Source organism: Pteropus vampyrus, unplaced genomic scaffold, assembly GCF_000151845.1.
Source record: "Pteropus vampyrus isolate Shadow unplaced genomic scaffold, Pvam_2.0 Scaffold38, whole genome shotgun sequence".
Taxonomy (NCBI): Eukaryota; Metazoa; Chordata; class Mammalia; order Chiroptera; family Pteropodidae; genus Pteropus; species Pteropus vampyrus.
Window position 1 is genome coordinate 980,774 of NW_011888819.1, and position 20,571 is coordinate 1,001,344.

General features: G+C 37.7%; 1 protein-coding gene across 7 annotated transcripts in view; it reads left to right on the top strand.

Moving 5' to 3' along the window:
* GRIK1 (glutamate ionotropic receptor kainate type subunit 1) overlaps nt 1-20,571 on the top strand; it is a 361,909-nt gene that overhangs the window by 292,948 nt on the left and 48,390 nt on the right. For 4 of the 7 annotated variants that reach the window (XM_011358188.2, XM_011358193.2, XM_023529505.1 and 1 more), the window contains one exon: nt 15,112-15,219. In XM_011358188.2, coding sequence (XP_011356490.1) covers nt 15,112-15,219 — 108 coding nt within the window. Of the gene's footprint in view, nt 1-15,111; nt 15,220-17,471; nt 17,517-20,571 lie in introns of all 7 variants that reach the window. The other 3 variants (XM_023529503.1, XM_011358189.2, XM_011358190.2) reach the window with 1 other exon arrangement.

The following is a 20,571-nucleotide window of genomic DNA, read 5'->3' on the forward strand; positions in this document are numbered from 1 at the left end:
ATTAGAACACTTTATACGTATGTGTATTAAATCATCAAGTTGAATGTCTTAAATACATACAATTTTTAATTGTCATTATACCTCAATAAAGCTTTAAAAATTAACAAACTATATTGAAACACATGACCCAGAAAGACCTTTTTCAGTTGAGTTATGGAAGTAAAGAACATTTTGTGATTTTCAAAAACAGAAATAACACCTTGACTGATACTGTGAGCCTATTTACTTTAATAAAGGACAATTCAATATTAAAATTGTCTTGAAATTAGGATGACCAACTGTCCTGGTTCACTTGTGACTAAAGATGTCCCCTGGACACAGGACTTTCGAACAGGCAGCCCCAGGGCAAGATGGCAATGTAGGTAAATGCTGTGCTTACCTCCTCCCATGACCACATTAAAATTACTACTAAATTATAGAATGATCAGCCTGGAGAACCATCCAAAGGCTAGCTGAACACAAGTACTATAACTAAGAATATACAGAAGCCACATGGGGACTGTTTGGAGGGGCAGAGATGCAAAACAGACTGGTCTCACAACCTCGTGTGGCAGTTGAGAATCCGGAGGGACAGCTCACTGAGAAACGAGGGACCTTAGCCACCCACCAGGCTTCCCAGGCTGAAACACTGGTGCGAGGAAGAGGAGCATCCACAACACCTGGCTGTGAAAAACAGTGGGGATTCAATCTACCTGGGTGAGACGGAAGGCTGCCGAAAACCCAGGCACCGTCTTAAAGGGCCGACGCACAGACTCACTCGCTTGCTGGCGCTCATCCTAGCAGAGGGTCAGGAGCTTGGAAGGTGTCAGAGAAGTGCAGGGAGAGACTGAGTTGTGCAGCTTCTGGGCAAGGACTGGAGGACCAGCCACCCTGTCCCTGTGCTGAGTCCTCCTCCGGGGGCAGCCACAGATGGGCGCCATCTTCCCTGTGTTGAGCCCTCCCCCCACGCAGCTAAATCTGAATTTTCATTGGCCTGGTGAGCTCCACTCACTCCATCTGTGTGATCCCTGGGACCCCGCCCCACCCAACTCTACTGCACAGCCGGAGGTACTTTTGTGAGGACAGCCAGCCTTATCTCATGAACTGCAAAAGCCTCTTTAGCAGCAAATAGCCCACCTTGGCTGGCACACCCCTGGAGGCACTTTCAACAGCCAGCAGCCAGCCCCGGCCCAGGCTGCAGTTTTTCTTGGACAACTCTCGGGGTTCCGCAGGCCCCAGGCTGGTGGCAGCTGGCCTTGGTGTGCTCTGAAAAGCTCCAAGCTCAATACTGACACCAAACCTAAATCTGCATTAACCTGGTAAACACCACTTGCCCTATCCTGGTGATTCCCTGAGATCCCACCTCACCCTACTCACATACTGCCTGAGGCTCTTGCATCAGCTAAGACATGAGCAGCCAGAAGGCAGCAACAGGCCTTGGGGTGCTCTGGGCCTTTTGCTGAGCTGCCCCAGCCTCGGTACAGGTGGCAGCCAGCCTCGTTTCACAGTGTGTCCTCTCCCACGCACCTCTAGGTTCAGTACAGGCAAGTGACTAACCACAGAGCACTTTGTGGCTTCTACCAGGTGACCGCTCATAGGCAACAGCTGACCTTGGCCTGCATGGGAGCCCCTCCTAAAGGGCCCCAGACCCAACATACCTGTTAGCCAGCTTCAGACCACAACCGAGCACCACCTAATTACCCCAAAAAGGGCACACTCCAAATGCGGTCCTGGTAGGCACCAGAGCCTGCTGGGGTAAATTTCATTCCTTGGAGTTAGCCCACACAGAGCAGCTCATGTGCTGTGGGCATGGCCAGTCAGCCTAAGGATCAATATGACCCACCAACATGCCAACAGGAATCAAGGCTCAACTACAAAAGGTGGGCACACACAAGGTATGTTCCCAGAGTGCCACCGGAACCCACAGGGCACCTACTACAAAAGGCTACATAAGACTGAAAGACATAACAGATCTACCTAATAAATAGAAACAAACAGAGAAACAGCCAAAATGAGAAAAAAAAGAAATATGTCTCAAATAAAATAACAGAAGAAAACTCCAGAACAAGAACTAAATGAAATGGAAGCAAGCAATCTACCAAATACAGAGTTCAAAACAATAATTATAAAGATGCTCTAGGAACTTAGTGATAACTTCAACAAATAGATAGTAAACATAAAAAAGACATAGAAACCATAAAAAAGAACCAGTCAGAAATAAAGACTACAATAACTAAAATGAATATACACTAGAAGGAATCACCAGCAGCTTAGATGAAGCAGAGGATCTAATCAGTTATCTGGAAGACAAGGTAGCAGAAAACACCCAATCAAAACAGCAAAAAGAAAAGAAAAAAATATGAAAATAGTTTAAGGGACTCTGGGACGATATCAAGCACACCAACATTCGCATCACAGGGGTACCAGAAGGAGAAGAGAGAGAACAAGGGACTGAGACTCTATTTGAAGAAATAATGATAGGAAACTTACCTAACCTGGTGAAAGAAGTAGACATACAAGTCCAGGAAGCACAGAGAGGCTCAGAGAAGATGAACCCAAAAAGGCCCACCACAGGGACACGTCATAATTAAAATGCCAAAGATTAAAGACAAAGAATCTTAAAAGCAGTAAGAGCATGGCAGCTTACTACTTACAAGGAAGCTCCCATAAGACTATCAGCTCATTTCTCAACAGAAACTTTGCAGGCAAGAAAGAATCGGCACAAAATATTCAAAATGATGAAAAGCAAGGATTCATTACCAAGACTACACTACCTAGCAAGGCCGTCATTTAAAATTGAAGGAGAAATAAAGAACTTCTCAGACAAGAAGATTTAAACGAGTTCATCACTGCCAAACCAGTATTACAAGAAATGTTAAAGGGTCTTCATTAAGAAGAAGGGGGAGAAAAAAGGGAACATAAATATGAATAATAAAATGGCAGTAAGTATGTACCTATCAATAATCATTTTAAATGTAAATGGATTAAATGTTTCAACCAAAAGACACAAGGTTATTTAATAGATAAGAAAATAAGACCCACATATACACTGTCTACAAGAAACTCACTTCAGATTAAAAGACACACATACTAAAAGTAAAGGGATAGAAAAAGATACTTTATGGAACTGGAAACAAGAAAAATCAGGGGTAGCAAAACATATATCAGACAAAGTAGACTGTAAAACAAAGGCCATTATAATGGGCAAAGAAAGACATACATAATGATAAAAGGATGAATATAACAAGAGGACATAACCCTTGTAAACATTTATGTACCCAATATAGGAGCACCTAAATATATAAATCAAATACTGACTAACATAAAGAGAGAGAGCGACAGTGATACAGTCATAGGAAGGGACTTTAACACCCCATTGGCACTGACTGACAGATCTTACAAACATAAAATCAACAAGGAAATATCAGCTTAAATAACATACTAGACCAGATTGATTTAATTGATATTTTTAGAGCATTTCACTCCAAAGCAGGATATACATTCTTTTCAAGAACACATGGAACATTTTCTAAGATAAACCACCAGGTAGACCACAAAACAAGTCTCAATAAATTTAAGAAGATTGAAATATCAAGGATCTTTTTCCAACCACAGTGGTATGAAACTAGAAATCAATTGCAAGAAAACTGTAAAACACACAAACACATGCTATTAAACAATGAATTATTAAATAACATGCTATTAAACAATGAACAGGGTTAACAATGAGATCAAGAAAGAAATTAAAATATACCTTGAGACAAATAAAAATGAAAACACAATGACCCAAAATCTATGGGACATGGTAAAAGCATTTCTAAGAGAAAAATTTACAGCAATGCAGGCCTACCTCAAAAAACAAAAAACAAAAAATCTCAAATAATCAATACAACTTTACACTTAAAAGAACTGGAAAAACAACAAACAAAGCTCAAGTGAGTAGAAGGAAGGAAATAATAAAGATCAGAGTGGAAACAGAGTCTGAAAAAACAATACAAAAGATCAATGAAACCAAGAGCTGATTCTTTGAAAAGATAAACAAAATTGGTAAACCTTTAATGAGATTCAATAAAAAAAAGAGACTACCCAAATAAATAAAATCAAAGAAGTGAAAGAAATGAAAGCGAAGAAGCAATAACTGACACCACAGAAATACAAAGGCTAAGAAGAAAATATTAGACCATGTTATACAAAAATAAACTCAAAACGGATTAAAGACTTAATTATAAGACCCCAAACCAAAAAATTCCTAGAAGAAAACATAGGCACTAAACTCTCTGACACTGCTCTTAGTAATCTTTTTACTGATATGTCACCTCGGGCAAGGGAAACAAAAGAACAAATAAACAAATAGGACTACAGCAAAGGAAACCATCAATAAAACAGAAAGACAACCTACTGAATGGGAGGAGTATCTGCCAATGAAACATTTGATAAGGGGTTAATATATAAAATTTATAAAGAACTCAGACAACTTAACACTAAAAAAACACAATTTAATTAAAAAATGGACAGAGGACCTGAATAGACATTTTGCCAAAGAGGACATACAGATGGCCAATAGACGTAAGAAAAGACACTCAACATCATCAATCATTAGAGAACTGCAAATTAAAACTGCAATGAGATATTACTTTGCACCTGTCAGAAAGGCCATTATCAAAAATCAACAAACAACAAGTATTGGCGAGGATGTGAAGAAAAGAGAACCCTCATACACTGTTGGTGGGATTGCAAATTGGTGCAGCCACTGTGGAAAACAGCCTAGAGGTTTCTCAAATGAAAATGAAAAATAGAACTATCTTATGACCCAGAAATTCCACTTCTGGGTATTTATCTGAAGAAATCTAAAACACTAATTCAAAAAGATGTATGTACCCCTAGGTTCATTGCAGTATTATTTACAATAGCCAAAATATGGAAGCAACCTGTGTCCATCAATAGACGATTGGATAAAGAAAAGGTGGTACATATACACAATGAAATAATACTCAACCATAAAAAGAATAAAATGTTACCTTTTGTGGCAACATAGAGTACCTAGACAGCATTATTCTAAGTGAAATAAGTCAGACAGAAAAAGACAAACACCCACTGATCTCACTTATATGTGGAATCTAATGAATAAAGTAAACAAATGAGCAAAATAGAAATAGATTCATAGATGCAGGGAACAAGCTGATGGTTGCCAAAATGAGGGCTGGAGGATTGGTGGCATGGTGTAAAAGGTGAAGAGATTAAGAAGCATAAATTGGTAGTTTTGAAATTGTCACAGGTATGTGAAGTACAGCCTAGGGAATACAGTCAATAATACCGTAATAACTACATATATGTCAGGTGGGTACTAGACTAATTGGGGGGATCACTTCTTAAATAATATAAATATCTAATCACTATACTGTACCCCTGAAACTAATATGAAATAATATTGAATGTCAACTTTAATAGAAAAAAAAAAACAATAACAGACAATTCTGAGCAAATCGAGACCGATTGGCCACTCTACCTGGAATTTAAAGCAAGAAAGTTCTTTGTATCGATAAATTAAGAAATTAGTGTATTTGGATCTTTAGTTTTGAATTATATAGATATATCATTTGCCTCCTCTACATTTTTAAATTGAGAATGAAACAAACAATAGTAGATTTTAGATTCTCTTCGCCGCCTCCTCACTCCGCCCTGTGCCAAATCCTTGAAAAGTTAATTTTATATAAAATTCCTGATTACATGACAGGAGTTCTGTCAGGTGTCATACTTGACTGTTTTTAGGAAGAAACTGAAATTTCTAGCCACTTTCAATAGATCGTCCCTGGTTTCGCTCAGCAGGTATGTGAGCAAAGCTTTCTCTTGATTCAGAAATGATTTATTTATTCCTGTTTCTGTTTCTGGCCATTGGGAGACTAGAATTTTTTCATCTCTCAATGTGAAAGCAGGTTTTCTACTTCTCATAATTTAGGAAAGCACGTTTCCTAAATCAATTTACAGTTGGATTAGTCAGTGTACTCAAAGTTGCGGTCATGTGGAGCCAAGAGAAAATATTTAGGATTTTAAACGATTTGTTAACTTTCATGCCATTTAAGTAACATTCTTAGACTGAGAAGGAAGTAAACACATCCTTGTTTCATCTCAACTTCAGCGTCTTTCCCCAGAACATTTAAATTTCTGGCCCCAACCTCTGGCCTGGATCATGCTATGAGGTTTCTGTTTCACAACTTTTTCCAATCAGACACAACTGCTGGCAACCCTCTGGGCTCAGAGTAAAGCACAAGAAAGATTTAAGTTCAGAAAAGGCCAGACTATCTCCGAGAGAATGAAAATAGCTGATGATCTTTTTCGAGTGAGTCTGACAATTCGCTTGCCCTCCAATGGAGAGCACGCCTCTATTTCGAGGGCGTTTAAAGAAGGAGGATTAAGGTGGAAGAAGACATCTTTTTCAACAAATAGCTTGATTGAGCTCCAATTTCGATTTTATTCTTGCCTTGTAATACTTTCCCATGTGATGTCCTCGTCCCATCAAAACTGCTGTAAACCTTGCATGAGATCACTTTAGTGACTTACTGCGAGAAAAGGTCCACTCAGAACAGAAATCCCTGATACATCTCAGCTAACACCCAACACATGATGCTTGCTTTTACCTGCCAGCCTACTCAGTATTGTCAGAGTCACTATCAACATCCAGGCTAGCATGTTTGGAGGTGGTCCCATCATGAATTAATGGGCAAATAACTTATTAACGTTACATGCTTTATACATGCTTCATACCCTACATCTTTATAAGGAGATTTCCTTTACAGATAACACAGCATCTCTAAAGACAGAGATTGAACTTAATCCCTACACTTAATGGAAATCTCTGTGAAGTAGAGAGCACCGTGATCATCTATACTCATCCTTCGCTGCTTAGATATGAAAAATATTTTAGCTCTCATCCTCACAACATTCCTTCAAGGTAGATGTGTATATTCCTATTTGAAAATGAGGAAAATGAAATCCAGTTGGTTTGATCAACCCTTAAGAGAGAGAATTTGACTCTGAGGTTGTGTGATGCCAAAATCTTTGCTGCTTCTTTTATACCCGAACTGCCTCTATTAAAGGAATTTCTGTTTGGTATGTTTAATTGACAGACTCACAAGTGGCACAGTAAGAACATGTAATACATATTTCATGAAATACTAATAGTCTGCCCTTGAAGAATCAAGAGAAATAGGAAAGGCAGACAAGTAAGCAATCAGTCCAATACAGAGTAATGTTTGCTTTCATGGGGAAAATTACAGGACACTATGGAAACCTTAGGAAGCATACTTAACCCAGTGTTTGAGGTTTTGGGCTTCCTGGAAAAAGGAACATCCAAGGTGAAACCTGAAGGATAGTTAGAGATTATCGAGATGACACTGGGATACTAGGTTACCCTAACCCTTTCAGACAGGCTAAATATGATAAACTAGAACTGAGATGTTAATGAATACATGTGGATTCAAGCCAACGCCCATAGTACAATGAAAATGAAATGCAAATGTAAATGAGCATGAAGCAATAAAGAAGAAACAGATTTTGAATAAACATATTCTAAAACAAGTAAGCTGCTGCAATTCTCAAGCCCTGGGCTAATATAGTACCAGCCCCAAAGTCTCCTCTGAAGGCACTTTGGCCTGAAGCACATGAAAGATACGGAGGGAAATATGTGAATCTGATACCACGCTCCAAACCTTAGTCAATATGTAATTTTTTAAATACAAAGCAAAAGATTGATGGCAGATGTAAGATGATCTTATTCACTATGCTCAGTGAATTTAAATGGAAATAAGTAGCCTATCTTGTAATTGAAATGTGACCCCCTTCGAAGCAGCTGCTGGCAACATGCCTGTCCGGGAGCTTGAAAGGCCATTGCCCCAGATAACTGTGTGACGGGTAGTGGTTAGATGGAAGCCATGCAGGGGTGAGGGCATCAGCACCTGGCATACATCTTTTAAGAACATCTTCTTATTATTAACTATTTGATTGTGTAATTCCTTTTATGCCTCTTCCAAAATCAGTCAGATTCAATTGCTCAAATGTGCCTTGGAGTATAATCTGGCAAGAATTTAAGGACGCTGATATCAGTGTCAGAATCGCTGACAAGACAAAGAAACTGGCTTCAGCAACCGTATCATTGAAGGATGAGGCTCAACAGTGAGTGTAAAAGAACCAAGTTCATTTTCTGCATTCATCACACGCTAAGCAGCAGTGATACCTTCATCGTTCTCATGTTGCTGTCTTCCCCTTCTTAGAAAAATGTTTTATGTATTTTTAATGCAGCAGTAATAACATTATTAAAAATTAAAACCGGAGGTGTACTTTCAAAGTAATTTGCTAATTGGAGATCTGGAAAGCCCATCTTTTATAAAAGGTTTTATTCAGTGATGACTGATAGTAAATTTTGCTTCGTACCAAGACAGAGAGGAATGAAACTAAGCTGATCTAAATGAGAACAAGCCCAACCTATTCTAATTAATGTGATTCAATTGAACTCTAATGGTATCAAAACAATTGACTTTTTACCATTTCAACTTAATTATTCTACAATAGACAGAGTAATGTACGTCGCTTCCCGCTTAAAGCGACATCTTTGAAGTATGGCACCTAGTGATCTTTTCCTCATCCGCAATTTGTGAATATTGTTTTATAACATTAAGTTAAATAACCATAGTCTAATTAAGTCTTTTGTAGTTGAGGCAGCTTTATGAAGTGCCATGGGATTGATCTGACTCTTTTCTTCATTTGACTAAAAGTTCATGAGAGAGGCTGGGTGAATCCTAACCCTAGAATCCTTGTCTTGAGGAAATGAATGCTGAAAAGTATTTGGGTTGAAATAGTATTGCTTAACGTGATGTTAGAAAAACATAACGAAAAGACTTAGCAATTCTGCTAAAATATCATGATATTGCTTTAAGTAAGTCCCATTCACATCCCATTAGATCCCTAGAGGATCAATCATCCTTGTGTGAGCCTGCTAGACAGTGGCCACGCAGTCTTTTAATGTTTTTCCTTTATTTTCAAGTTTTGATAAGTTTTCATAATACATCGAATAGTCATTTAAACATGATTTTTCCCCTCACCTTACTCTAATCCCAAAGGAATCTCACCTTTGTGTTTGCCATGCATCTTTTATTTACATAGTTTCTAATACATAAATGAAGGAATGTTAGAAACTCTTATTCTTAAAAGACTGTGTCTACTAGAAAAGCACATTCTCTCTGAATCTCAAAAAAGAAACCTGTCTTTCAATAAGAAACAATTTATAGCCTATGGCAAATGAGAATGGCTGTATCAGGGAACACGAGTTATACGTTCTCTTGCATATTTAAGTCTCCCTCAATTAAAATATAAATACAAGCAATCATTTTAGCTAAATGAAGTTAAAAGTTGAAGTTAAGTGCTAGCTACTTATTTCTTCAATATTAATATATATACACATATGTATGTATATATATGTGTGTACATATATATATGTGTGTACATATATATGTGTGTGTGTATATATGTATACTTGGAAAATAAGCATCATCTTGAAAAAGAGCATACAAAATAACATATTAATAAAAACTTTTGTTTTTCTTTTGTCTCTAGATTTCTCTGTCTCTTGACTTCTGTCTCTTGACCATCAGATAAGAAAATAATAAGAAAAAAGTAGAAGTCACATCATTTGATTCATTGCCATTAAGCAGCTGTTTTCAAGAGGTCTAACACAGGGTAGAAATTAAAGCTATTTCCTAAAATAGGGACAATAGTTTAAGTATTGTTTTCAGTTAAGTATACTATAATTGTCCCTTGTGCAAATACTGCTACATACGGCAAGCAAATTGTAATTATGACTAATATAATTATATATTATTATCTAAATTATGTATGCTTCAACTTTGTCCCAGACAATTAATTCCTTATGGATCTTATTCACCATATCCAAGAAATAGTCATTGTCTCTTCACCCTAATCAATAATGCATAGGTGATTAATAAATGCTTATCAACAATTAGTTTGCCAAAATAAAGCAGGCGGGGGGGCCATATACAGAAATTCTCATCTAGGGATGGGAAGCAGAGACACAGGTAATTGTGGCATTAAGGGAAATGTGAATTTGAAGGTCAAGAGATATTTAGTTCAATAAAGGCAAGGAGTCTTTGTAGATATTTGAGGCAGGAAAGGAAGCATTGTTAGTGTGTGATAAAAGAACATTTTTGCCAGTTGGATGAATGGGGAAGAAAAGCAAGAAAAAGTAGGAATTACTCTACACCAGTGATTGGAACACTAAATTAAAGAATAAAACCAACGCAATGGAATCCAAACAAAGGAACACAATAGACACACTTAGTGGAAATAAAATTGGATTTCTGAACTGGGTTTTAAACCCTGCTATGAGCTATATGCTACATCAAGAGATAAATGCTACCAATTCCGCACGTTTTCAGATAGCTCCATAAACTCTGGATAAGTATCCAATTGACTTATAGCATGACCCCCATGAAGAAGAAGTTTCCTTTAGGAAGAAGCTTTCTGATAATCTTGTAGAACTTAATGAAGATAACTACCTCCTTCCAAACAGATCAGGAGGAAGGTTAGGACAGCACACTTTGAAAAGCATGAAGAAGGAGCCTGAAGACTGACTTAGTGCAAACCCCTAACACAATAGAGTTCCACTGACTCAGTCTTAGACAAACTGTTTCCACTCTCAGGCAAATGCTATAACTCTAATGCAGTAGCTTATTTAGTGACTCTCATTTAACTCATCAACCCACAAAACCAGCCTTGACTTGCAAAATAAGAAGTGACCAGAGCACAAAAAGTGGGAGGAGTATATGATGGGGAGGAAAAGGTTACTGCGATGCCAAAAGGTGAGGATGTTTCTTACTTGCATTCGATATTGATTTTTTTTGGTCCCAATGAAGAGAATGTGATCTCTTGTATTTCAGCAAGTATAACAACAGATGTTACTATTGACCATAAAAATATGCCATCTCTTTTTTTCTCTTGCTTTTACTTTTTGAATTTTATTTTTTCTTTTTTATTAAATTTATTAGTGACATTGGTTAATAAAATTAAATAGGTTTCAAGTGTACAATTCTATACAAGACATGGAAACAACAGAAGTGACCTTTGATAGATGACTAGGTAAAGAAGATATGATACATATATGCAACAGAATATCACTCAGCCATAAGATGAAATACTGTCATTTGCAACAATATGGATGGATGCTGAGAATATCTGCTAAGTGAAATAAGTCAGATAGAAAAATTACAGAACTATTTCACTCATATGTGAGATATAAAAATGAAAGCAACAAATGAACAAGAACAAACAGAAACTCATGCCATCTCTTTTTTAAAGCTGGAGCTAGTGTTTGGCATTATGATGTCCCTTGGTAATAAACTCTGAAAGAGAAGTCCTAGGATCAGAAGAAGCGTTTCTCTTTATGTGGTATGGCACTTAAGAATCTCCATCTTGTGTGGTCATATAGATGGCTTAGATAAAAATTATAGACTTTCCCTATCCACATGTTATTTCCTGACATTGATTTAATTTACCTTCCAGCATTATCAAATGATAATGTATACTTCTATCATGATAACCATTCTATCTGAATAGTAGCCAGAAAATAAGTTTTGGCTAATTGTGTTGGTTCTTGACAATTAAGTTGATATGATAATATACTCTATATATAAGAATTTCAATGACAATGCTTTCTTCCTGAAGCTCTGTCCACTTTACTGTGGAACTATATCCATAGTATTTAATGGTGTGCAGGTTGGAACAGGAGGTGAAGGAACTGCATTGTCTCTATGTCCATATGTGAGATTGTGAACGTTTCTATAAATTTCGTTCTATGGAAATTATCTGCTAACTAACCCCCTGCTTATAGTCTTGACATTCTCTGAGTCATCTTCCCCAATTCTGCTAAAACCATCTTCTATAATGCATATTTCCCATGACACCCTATCTTTAAAACACTCCAGTGCTCCCCAAATGTCTACAGAGCAAAGTCTGAGCAAACCATCATGATTCATAACACCTTTATGAACAGGCTCTCACTTGCCTTCACAGGCTCATTTCTCACCATTCTTGACCTTGCATTGTGGATCCAAGGCAAACATAGTCTATTCCATACTTCATGCTTTTTCTCAGGCTGTGAATCTTTGCTTGGCTAACTTCTCATCCTTTGAGAGCTCAGGCTCCCTTTCCCCTAGAAAAGAAAAGAATTTTTGCTGACGTTTTCTTCCCCTGCAGTTGGGATAAGTACGTCTTCTCTCTACTACTTTCTTCAATGACTATGTGCAAATCTTTATCTTTACACTCATGAGGCTTCACTGAAACACATTAGTGTGTTTGTTCTTACTAAACTGTAAACTGCTAGTTGCTATATTCCCAGATAGTTTCTGTCCTAGAGAAGATGAGAACTAAGAGGAGAATTTTGCTAATGGTATAAATCCTAGTCCAAGGACAGGAGAAGAACCATGTCTCAGTTCAGGCAGAGAGAGCAAAATTTCCCTTTTTCTGCCTTTTTGTTCTGTTTAGGTTCTCAATTGATTAGATAATGCCCACTCACATCTAATGGGGAGGGCAATTTGCTTTATTCAGTCTACCAGTTCAAATGGAAACACCCTAACAGATACACACAAAGGTAATATTTAACCAGATATCTGAGCATCCCCATGGCCCAGTCAAATCAACACATAAAATTAACCATTACAACCTCAAATGTAAAGTCTAGATTTAGACTAATTTGTAGGTAGCATGAGTCCATTATGTACATTATATGCTGAGGGAAATTGCATGTATATAAAAATTGTATTTTGAGACAATGAATCTAATATTGATTTGTAAAATAAAATTCAAAAGAGTCCAGAAAAGGCTACACATGTGAGTCTTGACATGAGAGGTAATAACAAAGCCAAACTCTACAGTTTGGAATGTGGGGAAAGAAAATAAGAGGTAGTATTAAAAATAATCGTCGCTAAAATTTTAAATGCTTTCAGTGTGTTGAGAATTGTGTTAAGTGCCATTTAAATCTCTCAAAAACCCTGCATAAATCAAACACTGAAATCTGAGATAACTCTGGCTTAGGTTAAATAATTTGCCCAAAGTCATACTTCAGAGGTTCGAACCTAGCTCTGTGACAATTTTTACTCTTTCTCTTGCATTGCTGTGCCTCTTGGCTAAATGGGTAAATACTGTGGATAAAGTATAGCTCTTTAAGATCTTCTTCACATCTTACATATGTCTGAAAGATTTGGTAAAGTCAGGAGAGGGAAAAAAAACTGCTAAGTGTATGCAAAGGGCTGAGCTCTCTTTTATCCTCATTTGTAAGTCATGTCAAATTAGACAAGGTTTACAAAAATAGCTTAAAGACTGAAGTTCAGGACCCCCAGGGTCATTCATTTTTATTTATTGAAAACACCAAAGTGTCCAATGTGAGTTCTGTGAAGGGCAGACTACTGTGATTTTTAGTTCCTGAAATGATGTTGTTACATGTGATAGGCTGAATTGTGGCTCTCCCAAAAGGTTTATATCCTAAACCCTGAAATCTGTAAATGTTACTTTATATGACAAAAAAATGGACTTTGATGATTAAATGAAGAATTTTTTTTTATGATGACATTGTTTCAACTGTACACTTTAACAGTAAGGCATATATATATTTACACTGTGTATTCACTTCCCATTGTTAGATTTCTTTCTGTCATCACATATTTGACCTCCTTTAACCTGTCTACCTTCCTTCTCCCCCTACCCCCTACCCTCTGTTAACCACTAGTCTATCGTCCACATCCATGAGTCTGTTTGTTTGTCCTGTTCATTTGTTGCTTTTAGGTTTATAACTCACATATAAGTGATATGTGATTTTCAACTTTTTCTGTCTGGCTTATTTCGCTTAGCATGAGTATCTCGAGGTCCATCCATGTTGTCGCAAATGGCAGTATTTCATCTCTTCTTATGGCTGAGTAATATTCCATTGCATATATGTATCACAGCTTCTTTAGCCAATCATCTATCGTAGGACACTTTGGTTGCTTTCATGTCTTGGTCACTGTGATTAATGCTGCTATGAACATCGGTGTGCAAATATTTTTTCAGATATAGGTTTTCAAGTCTTTGGGGTAAATACCCAGTAGAAGAATTGCTGGATCATATGGTAGATCAATTCTTAGTTTTTTGAGGAAACTGCATACTGTTTTCCATAATGGCTGTACCAATTTTCAGTCCCACCAGCAGTGTATAAGGGTTCCTTTTTCTAAAGGAAGGATTTTTGAGGTGAGGAAATTATCCCAGATTACCTGTGTGGGTCCTAGATGCAAGCCCAAGTGTCTTTATAGGAGAGAGGTAGAAGGAGATTTCACAGAAGAGAAGGCAACATGGCCACAGAGGCAGAGATTGGATGATGCAGCCACACTAGAGTACTGGCAGCCACCAGAAACTGGAAGAGGCAGGAATGGAATGGTCTCCCTTGAGCCTCCAGAGGGAGCATGGTCCTGCTCAGGCTGATTTTGCCCACTGATTTTGGACATCTGTTTCTGGCCTCCAAAACTGTGAAAGAACATGTTTCTGTTGTTCTCTCTGTAATGTGTGAGAACACACTACTAAGTTTAGAATAATTTAATACAGCAGCCACAAGAAAATATAGTGGTCAGATGTCATTGGAAGGCCTAAATCAACCTAGAAAAACACCCTTAAAATTCAATAATGCACCATTGAATTAATGTCCTTTTCACAGAGAAAAAAATGGGAGGAGGGGGCACTTCCCCTGGGAAGTGCTTTGAAAGGGCTTTGGGTTGACCTTGGAAAACAGAATATTATGACTTCCCAGACTTTGTTTACTTCCCGTGCAGACTATTCTACAGTCATTGTTTCCATACTGCCCATTTAGATTGGCACTATCGCAGATTTGACTGATGTTAAGATGTTAGAACTGACAAAATAAATGAGTGCTAATAAAACGGTGGAGTGTTCTGCTATTGAGTTACTGAACCAAGGCAATGGTTTATAACGCCACGATGAAACTGAATAATTGGATACTGTGATGAATTTGAGGAATTGCAGTTTTGTTGGTGTTAGGATTAGAAGTGCTAAACAGTAATGCCACGTTCCTTTTGTACACAGGCTCGGTGGGATGGCTTGACTGGGCGTATCACCTTCAATAAAACCGATGGCTTGAGGAAGGATTTTGATCTGGACATTATTAGTCTCAAAGAGGATGGAACTGAAAAGGTAACCTCCTCAACAAGAAATTTAAAAACAACATAAAGAGTGCTGCTCAAGCATTTTAATTGCAAATACAAGTAGAGGAATGATAAAATGAGTCTCTCAACATGTTCATTTATGCCCAGCTTTCTAGATCTCTCCCCCAGATCTGTGGATAGATGTCGACATGCTAGATTCTTAAATTATATGTGTTATTAATAGCAATGCTACTGAACATTTATATAGGACTTGATTTATATAGCAAATATGATTATGTTGGTTCATATATATAACCCAATGGATGGATGTCATTAGCCTCATTTCTCAAAGATCTGAAGAAAGTAGGTTTAGACTTAAAAAATCAGAGGCTGTCAACGATTTATCCTCGGAATGGTTTCCAAGGGTTACTCAGAAATTAATTTTAATTATACTCCATTTTGAGATTTCTGATAGAGGGACACAATAAGCCATGATAGGCTTACTGGAGCAACTAACCGCATCCTTAATTTTAAGAGGAAATATGCTAAAAAATGTATTTTAATACTGGGTTCTGATTTTACGATTTACTTTAGGTAAATCTCAATCTCTCAAAGTTTAAAGTTCCATTTTAGTTACTAACGCAATTCAAATGTAAACTATTTAGTTAAATAATAATAGCAATAGAATTTGGCTTCTCGGTATATTTTATTACACAATTTTAGTATTCACAACTATAATTTGGAATTAATTACCATTTATACTGTGAAGATTTTGCCCATTAGACCCTTAAAGAAAAAAGATTTGAAACCTTCAAAATAATCATCTGGACACCAAAACTCTATAATCTAACTTTTTTTGTTGTTGTGGACAAGAAGGTATGCTTAATGTAAAAGACTGGGGAACAATTACTTACTTAATTGAAATATTTGGGTTAAATTTTAAAATGAGATAATCCATTTCTGTTTTGTTGATTTTAACTGGGACACATTTGTTTTTAGGGCCTAACTATGCCCCACCCCTTAATTAGCTTAATTAAAACAAACAAGAAGTAATTAGGCTGAATGACCACTGGTGTTGAAATGTTTGAGGATGATAATTAGCTTGCAGCTTTGAGATTACACATTATATATTCAGGCTTCCCTTTTTAAAGTGCCCTCTCTTTTGTCCTCTCTCCCTTCCTCCCTGCTTCTGGAGCGTCTTCACTCTGATTTGCTTATCTGTTAGCATAGCATGCTCTGACAAAGCACAAACCATCACCTAGCCCCATAACGAAATATGGGATATAGGCTGAAAGGAACAAAAGAAAAAAAGAATACCGTTATGGACTAAATTCCTAGATTTTTTTTTTTTTAAGAAAATGTCTGCTTCTCTATGCATGCCTCTTTCTCTCCCTCTCCACTTCCCTTAATACACAGAACTAAATGGGGAAGAAAAACTGTTAAGGAAACATCTTTCTGGCTCAGATGGGTGATGAAATAGATGAAGATTTTGTTGTACTTTCACAGCTAGTTATACACTGCAATATTATACACATACTCTATTGGTATTTTTCCATCAAAGGCAAAATCAAATTAGATGAAAGTGTTTTCTCAATTTGTTTCTTATCTCTTTATTGTTTGCAATAACTTTTCTTTCTTCAGGTGACTTGGGCTCAATTCCTGAGAAGGCCGATTGGGCCTTCAAGGCAATGGGGGAAGACGACCCATCTCCCTTGGGAGCCAAGGGAGGAAATGCCTAATCTTTTCTCGTCAGCCTCTCCCGGGGTCCACAGGGGAAATTGTTAGAAGCAGCTCATTTTCTCACTTTCATTCAAGTTTCTACTGCTTGGAAGCCCATAATCAAAGAATAAGTCATCGAGCATGTTTTTTTCTCACTTAAGAATTGTGTGTGTGTGTGTGTGTGTGTGTGTGTGTGTGTGTGTGCGCGCGCGTGTGTGTTGATTTGATTGACTGACTGATTGGTTTTGGTTATGAATGCCTTGAGCAGGTCTTCTTAAGGGATAATGGAGACCCTTTAACTCTGCAGCATAGCTGTACATAGTCAAAAGAACTATAAATCTTTTTTCGGCATGTGAAAGAAGTGAAAATCAGGTCATGGTCCTGCCACGTAGAAGTAACTGCTGTGGGACCCAAGTCCTCGATCATCTCTCTACCGTACCCATTCTCAGGCTTTATACTGATTTATGATGCAGGATTTCAGACAGGGGGTGGGGTACGTAACACTCTGAGCATTCACACGTTTTGGGTTCCATGTTCTGTTTTAATTAAGTGCTATTTTTATTTTTCCCTCTGAAAACCAAGGCTGCTGGAGAAGTGTCTAAACACTTATATAAAGTGTGGAAGAAGGTTTGTACTCTGACAAAAACTGCAGGATCTGGGGGTGGGGTGGGGAACGTCAAAGGCAAAGCCGGACTCCTTCCAGTTCTTCCAGACCAGTAGCTCTCCAATTGCAGTTTAGAGGCGATATTCTTTGTAAAAGGAGAACTGGGGTGACTGAATATGTTGTCTCTCAACAACATTACCTGCGAATTGAAAACAGGCTAGTGATGGATTAAATAATGATGGATTAAATATTTTCCCCAAGATTATTTTTGTTTCTCCCAGGCAGGATCAGTCTCTGTTAGGACCAAAAGCAGGTAACTGCAACAGAAGGAGACATTGGTCTACTTATATTCCTTCTCAAATCGCTGAATACTTTCCCTAAGGGATGTAACAACCATAGATTTGATCCATCAGACTAGTCAAATAGGTTATGGCTCAGAAGGCTAGGACATCACCTTCAAAGTCATCACGACCAAATATGAGCCATTTTCAGAAATTTCCTTCTCTAGTGAATTATCTTTGTTTTATGTAGTATCTTGTCAGTGCATATTGTCTCACAATTTGTTTTAGAACAACAGTTTCCAAAGGTCAAAAACATTAGAGACTTTGGAAAGGAAATTAGATTAGCTTATAAATGATAATACCCACTATTTCATATTTGTCAATGAATGTGCACAGATTTATTATATAAGCCAGTGCTAGACACTAAAATCATTTGGATCAGGAAAATGTCTCAATGATATGCAAACCAGGTTTTTCATTCCCTCTCTCCAAAACTACTTGCTAAAATATCTGCTGATTGACAGGTGGACCTTAAATTCCTTCAGGTTGTTCAATATGAACAGTTTTGTCGGGTTCATTTTCATCTGTTGAATTATCAGTTAGATCACAGAAAGTGTAAACAGTTTCTCCTGTAGTCAAAAAGTTCATCTCCCTCTTGGTAGGACTCACTAGACAAGCTCAAAAATGTCCTCCTTTTAAGTTCAAACAAAACAAAACAAACACAGGTTTAACAACCTTGTTTTAATCTTCGATGAATCAGGCTACCAAAGGCACATAGAAGGCAATCTGTTTCCTCGCTGTTAATAAATAGATGAACCCACCTGGCCCCCAGAAAGAAGCTTATTATGCTAATCCAGCTAGAGACTCCAGGCACTTTATGCAATGTTGAATTAATTCAAACTAAATATCCTAAGGGGTGGAATTCAAACTCTTAAATTGTACACAGGGGAGGGAATGTTCTTTATTTGTCACTAAACTGCAATAACAGCCCCACATCCCAGATGTAACTTCTTGGCTTTGCTCTTCCTCCATGCCTTTGTGTCCCTTCCTTCCTGCTGACCCATCATCGCCCACGTTGTAAGCTGTATATACTGTGGTGTGCCGTTTTGTGTTATGACTGCCCATCAGCAATATGCAGTAACTCAAATGCTAGCACACAAGACCTATCCATCACAAACATATGTCCCTTGCCAACAAGACTCCAGCTTAAAAAAGGATTCACCCCCTTCACAATCCAATTTTAAAAGTTCTCCTCTGCACTCTGACCTTTTATGGTATAGAATAGTCCACCTGAAATTCTTTCCAAAAAAAGGATACAGCAATCTTTACAAAGCCCACCACTAAAATAAGTGTCCATACAGCTCATGATACAGGAAACAGATAATTTTTTTTCTAGATGTTTATTTCCCTCAGCAATTTTGGATTTTGAGTCTATGAGAGCCACTCTCTAGGTTTGGAAGATAGATACGAGTCACTCCCTGAACATACTTTTGTGCATCATCTTTAAAAAAAAAAACGTTTGCATAACGTCATTTGGGCACATGCTGAAACGCTTCCCACGGTTGTCCTAGATGATAAATGGCAACTCCCACATGCCCGTTTACAAAGTGAAAGTAGGCAGGAGCAGGCAATTTAGCTTTTGAGTGTTTCTCCCCACAAATAACTGATCCACCCTGCGCTACTTCTCACTGGTAAATTACTGCTGTCTGCTTTTGCTAAACATTTTGAAATTTGAGGTCAGAGAACAGGACCGAAACGCTAAATGTCTAGGCATCTGGTAGACTCCGTCCCTGCCCCCAACACACATGGCTCATGAGACCTTGCTTCTTCAGAAAGAGACATGCATTTGCTGATGTCTTCATTTACTTCAATTAACAGGTAAAGATCGTTGACTACTTAGGTTTCTCTCACACACACACACACACACACACACACACACACACACACACACACACACACACACACTTTTGTTTTGCTGATTAAAAGATTTAAAAATGGAAGGTTGAGGTCATTGAACTGCATATGTCTGCCGTTTCCCTCCCAGGAATAGCCTGACCTTGACTATATTTTGATACTATTTTAGTCTAGATTTGAAGGAAATTCTGTTACACGAGTAGTCAAAAAATATGTTCTCCTTTTTCTCATTTTATGGAGGAAAGTTCACGCTGAATGAGACGTTGGGACTCAGTTGATTGGAAACGCAGCTGCAATGACATCTAACCTTTTGCACTTTTAGTAAGGCTGGGAAACGAAATAACAGCCAGACATTAAGCAGTGGGGTGTACTTGTCTACAATTTCAAGTTTGCATTTTAAAAGAGAATGATATTGTGAACCTGATCAACATTGCCATTTTCAAATATTAGTATAGTTTCTTTAAACACACACTTGACATTAATGAAAATAAGAAAGAGAACACATTCCACTACTTAATGAATTGGCTACAAACAGAGTTATTTTCTCCACTTTTCAATACTTAATTAAAAATTGGGTTTTATTCTCCCCAGTGCCTAAGTCAAGGTTTAATTACAAGTACAACCAGGGCCCAATTTACAGTCTTTATAGAGTTAAACATCAGTTGTTTGCAACCTAAAACTTAGCTTTGGATCAAAACCAATAGACTCCAGGTGTGTTTAGCCTGAGTTATGTTTCCTGGAAGAGTCCCTGCCTCAGAAAAAGTGGGAGAAGGGGAGAGAAGACAGAGATAAAGAGAGAGAAGAAAAAGTTGTCCTCCTTTTGGGGGTTTAAAGCCAGTCAAAGAAAACTGAAGCGTCTTTAGTAGACATCGTGTGCATCGTG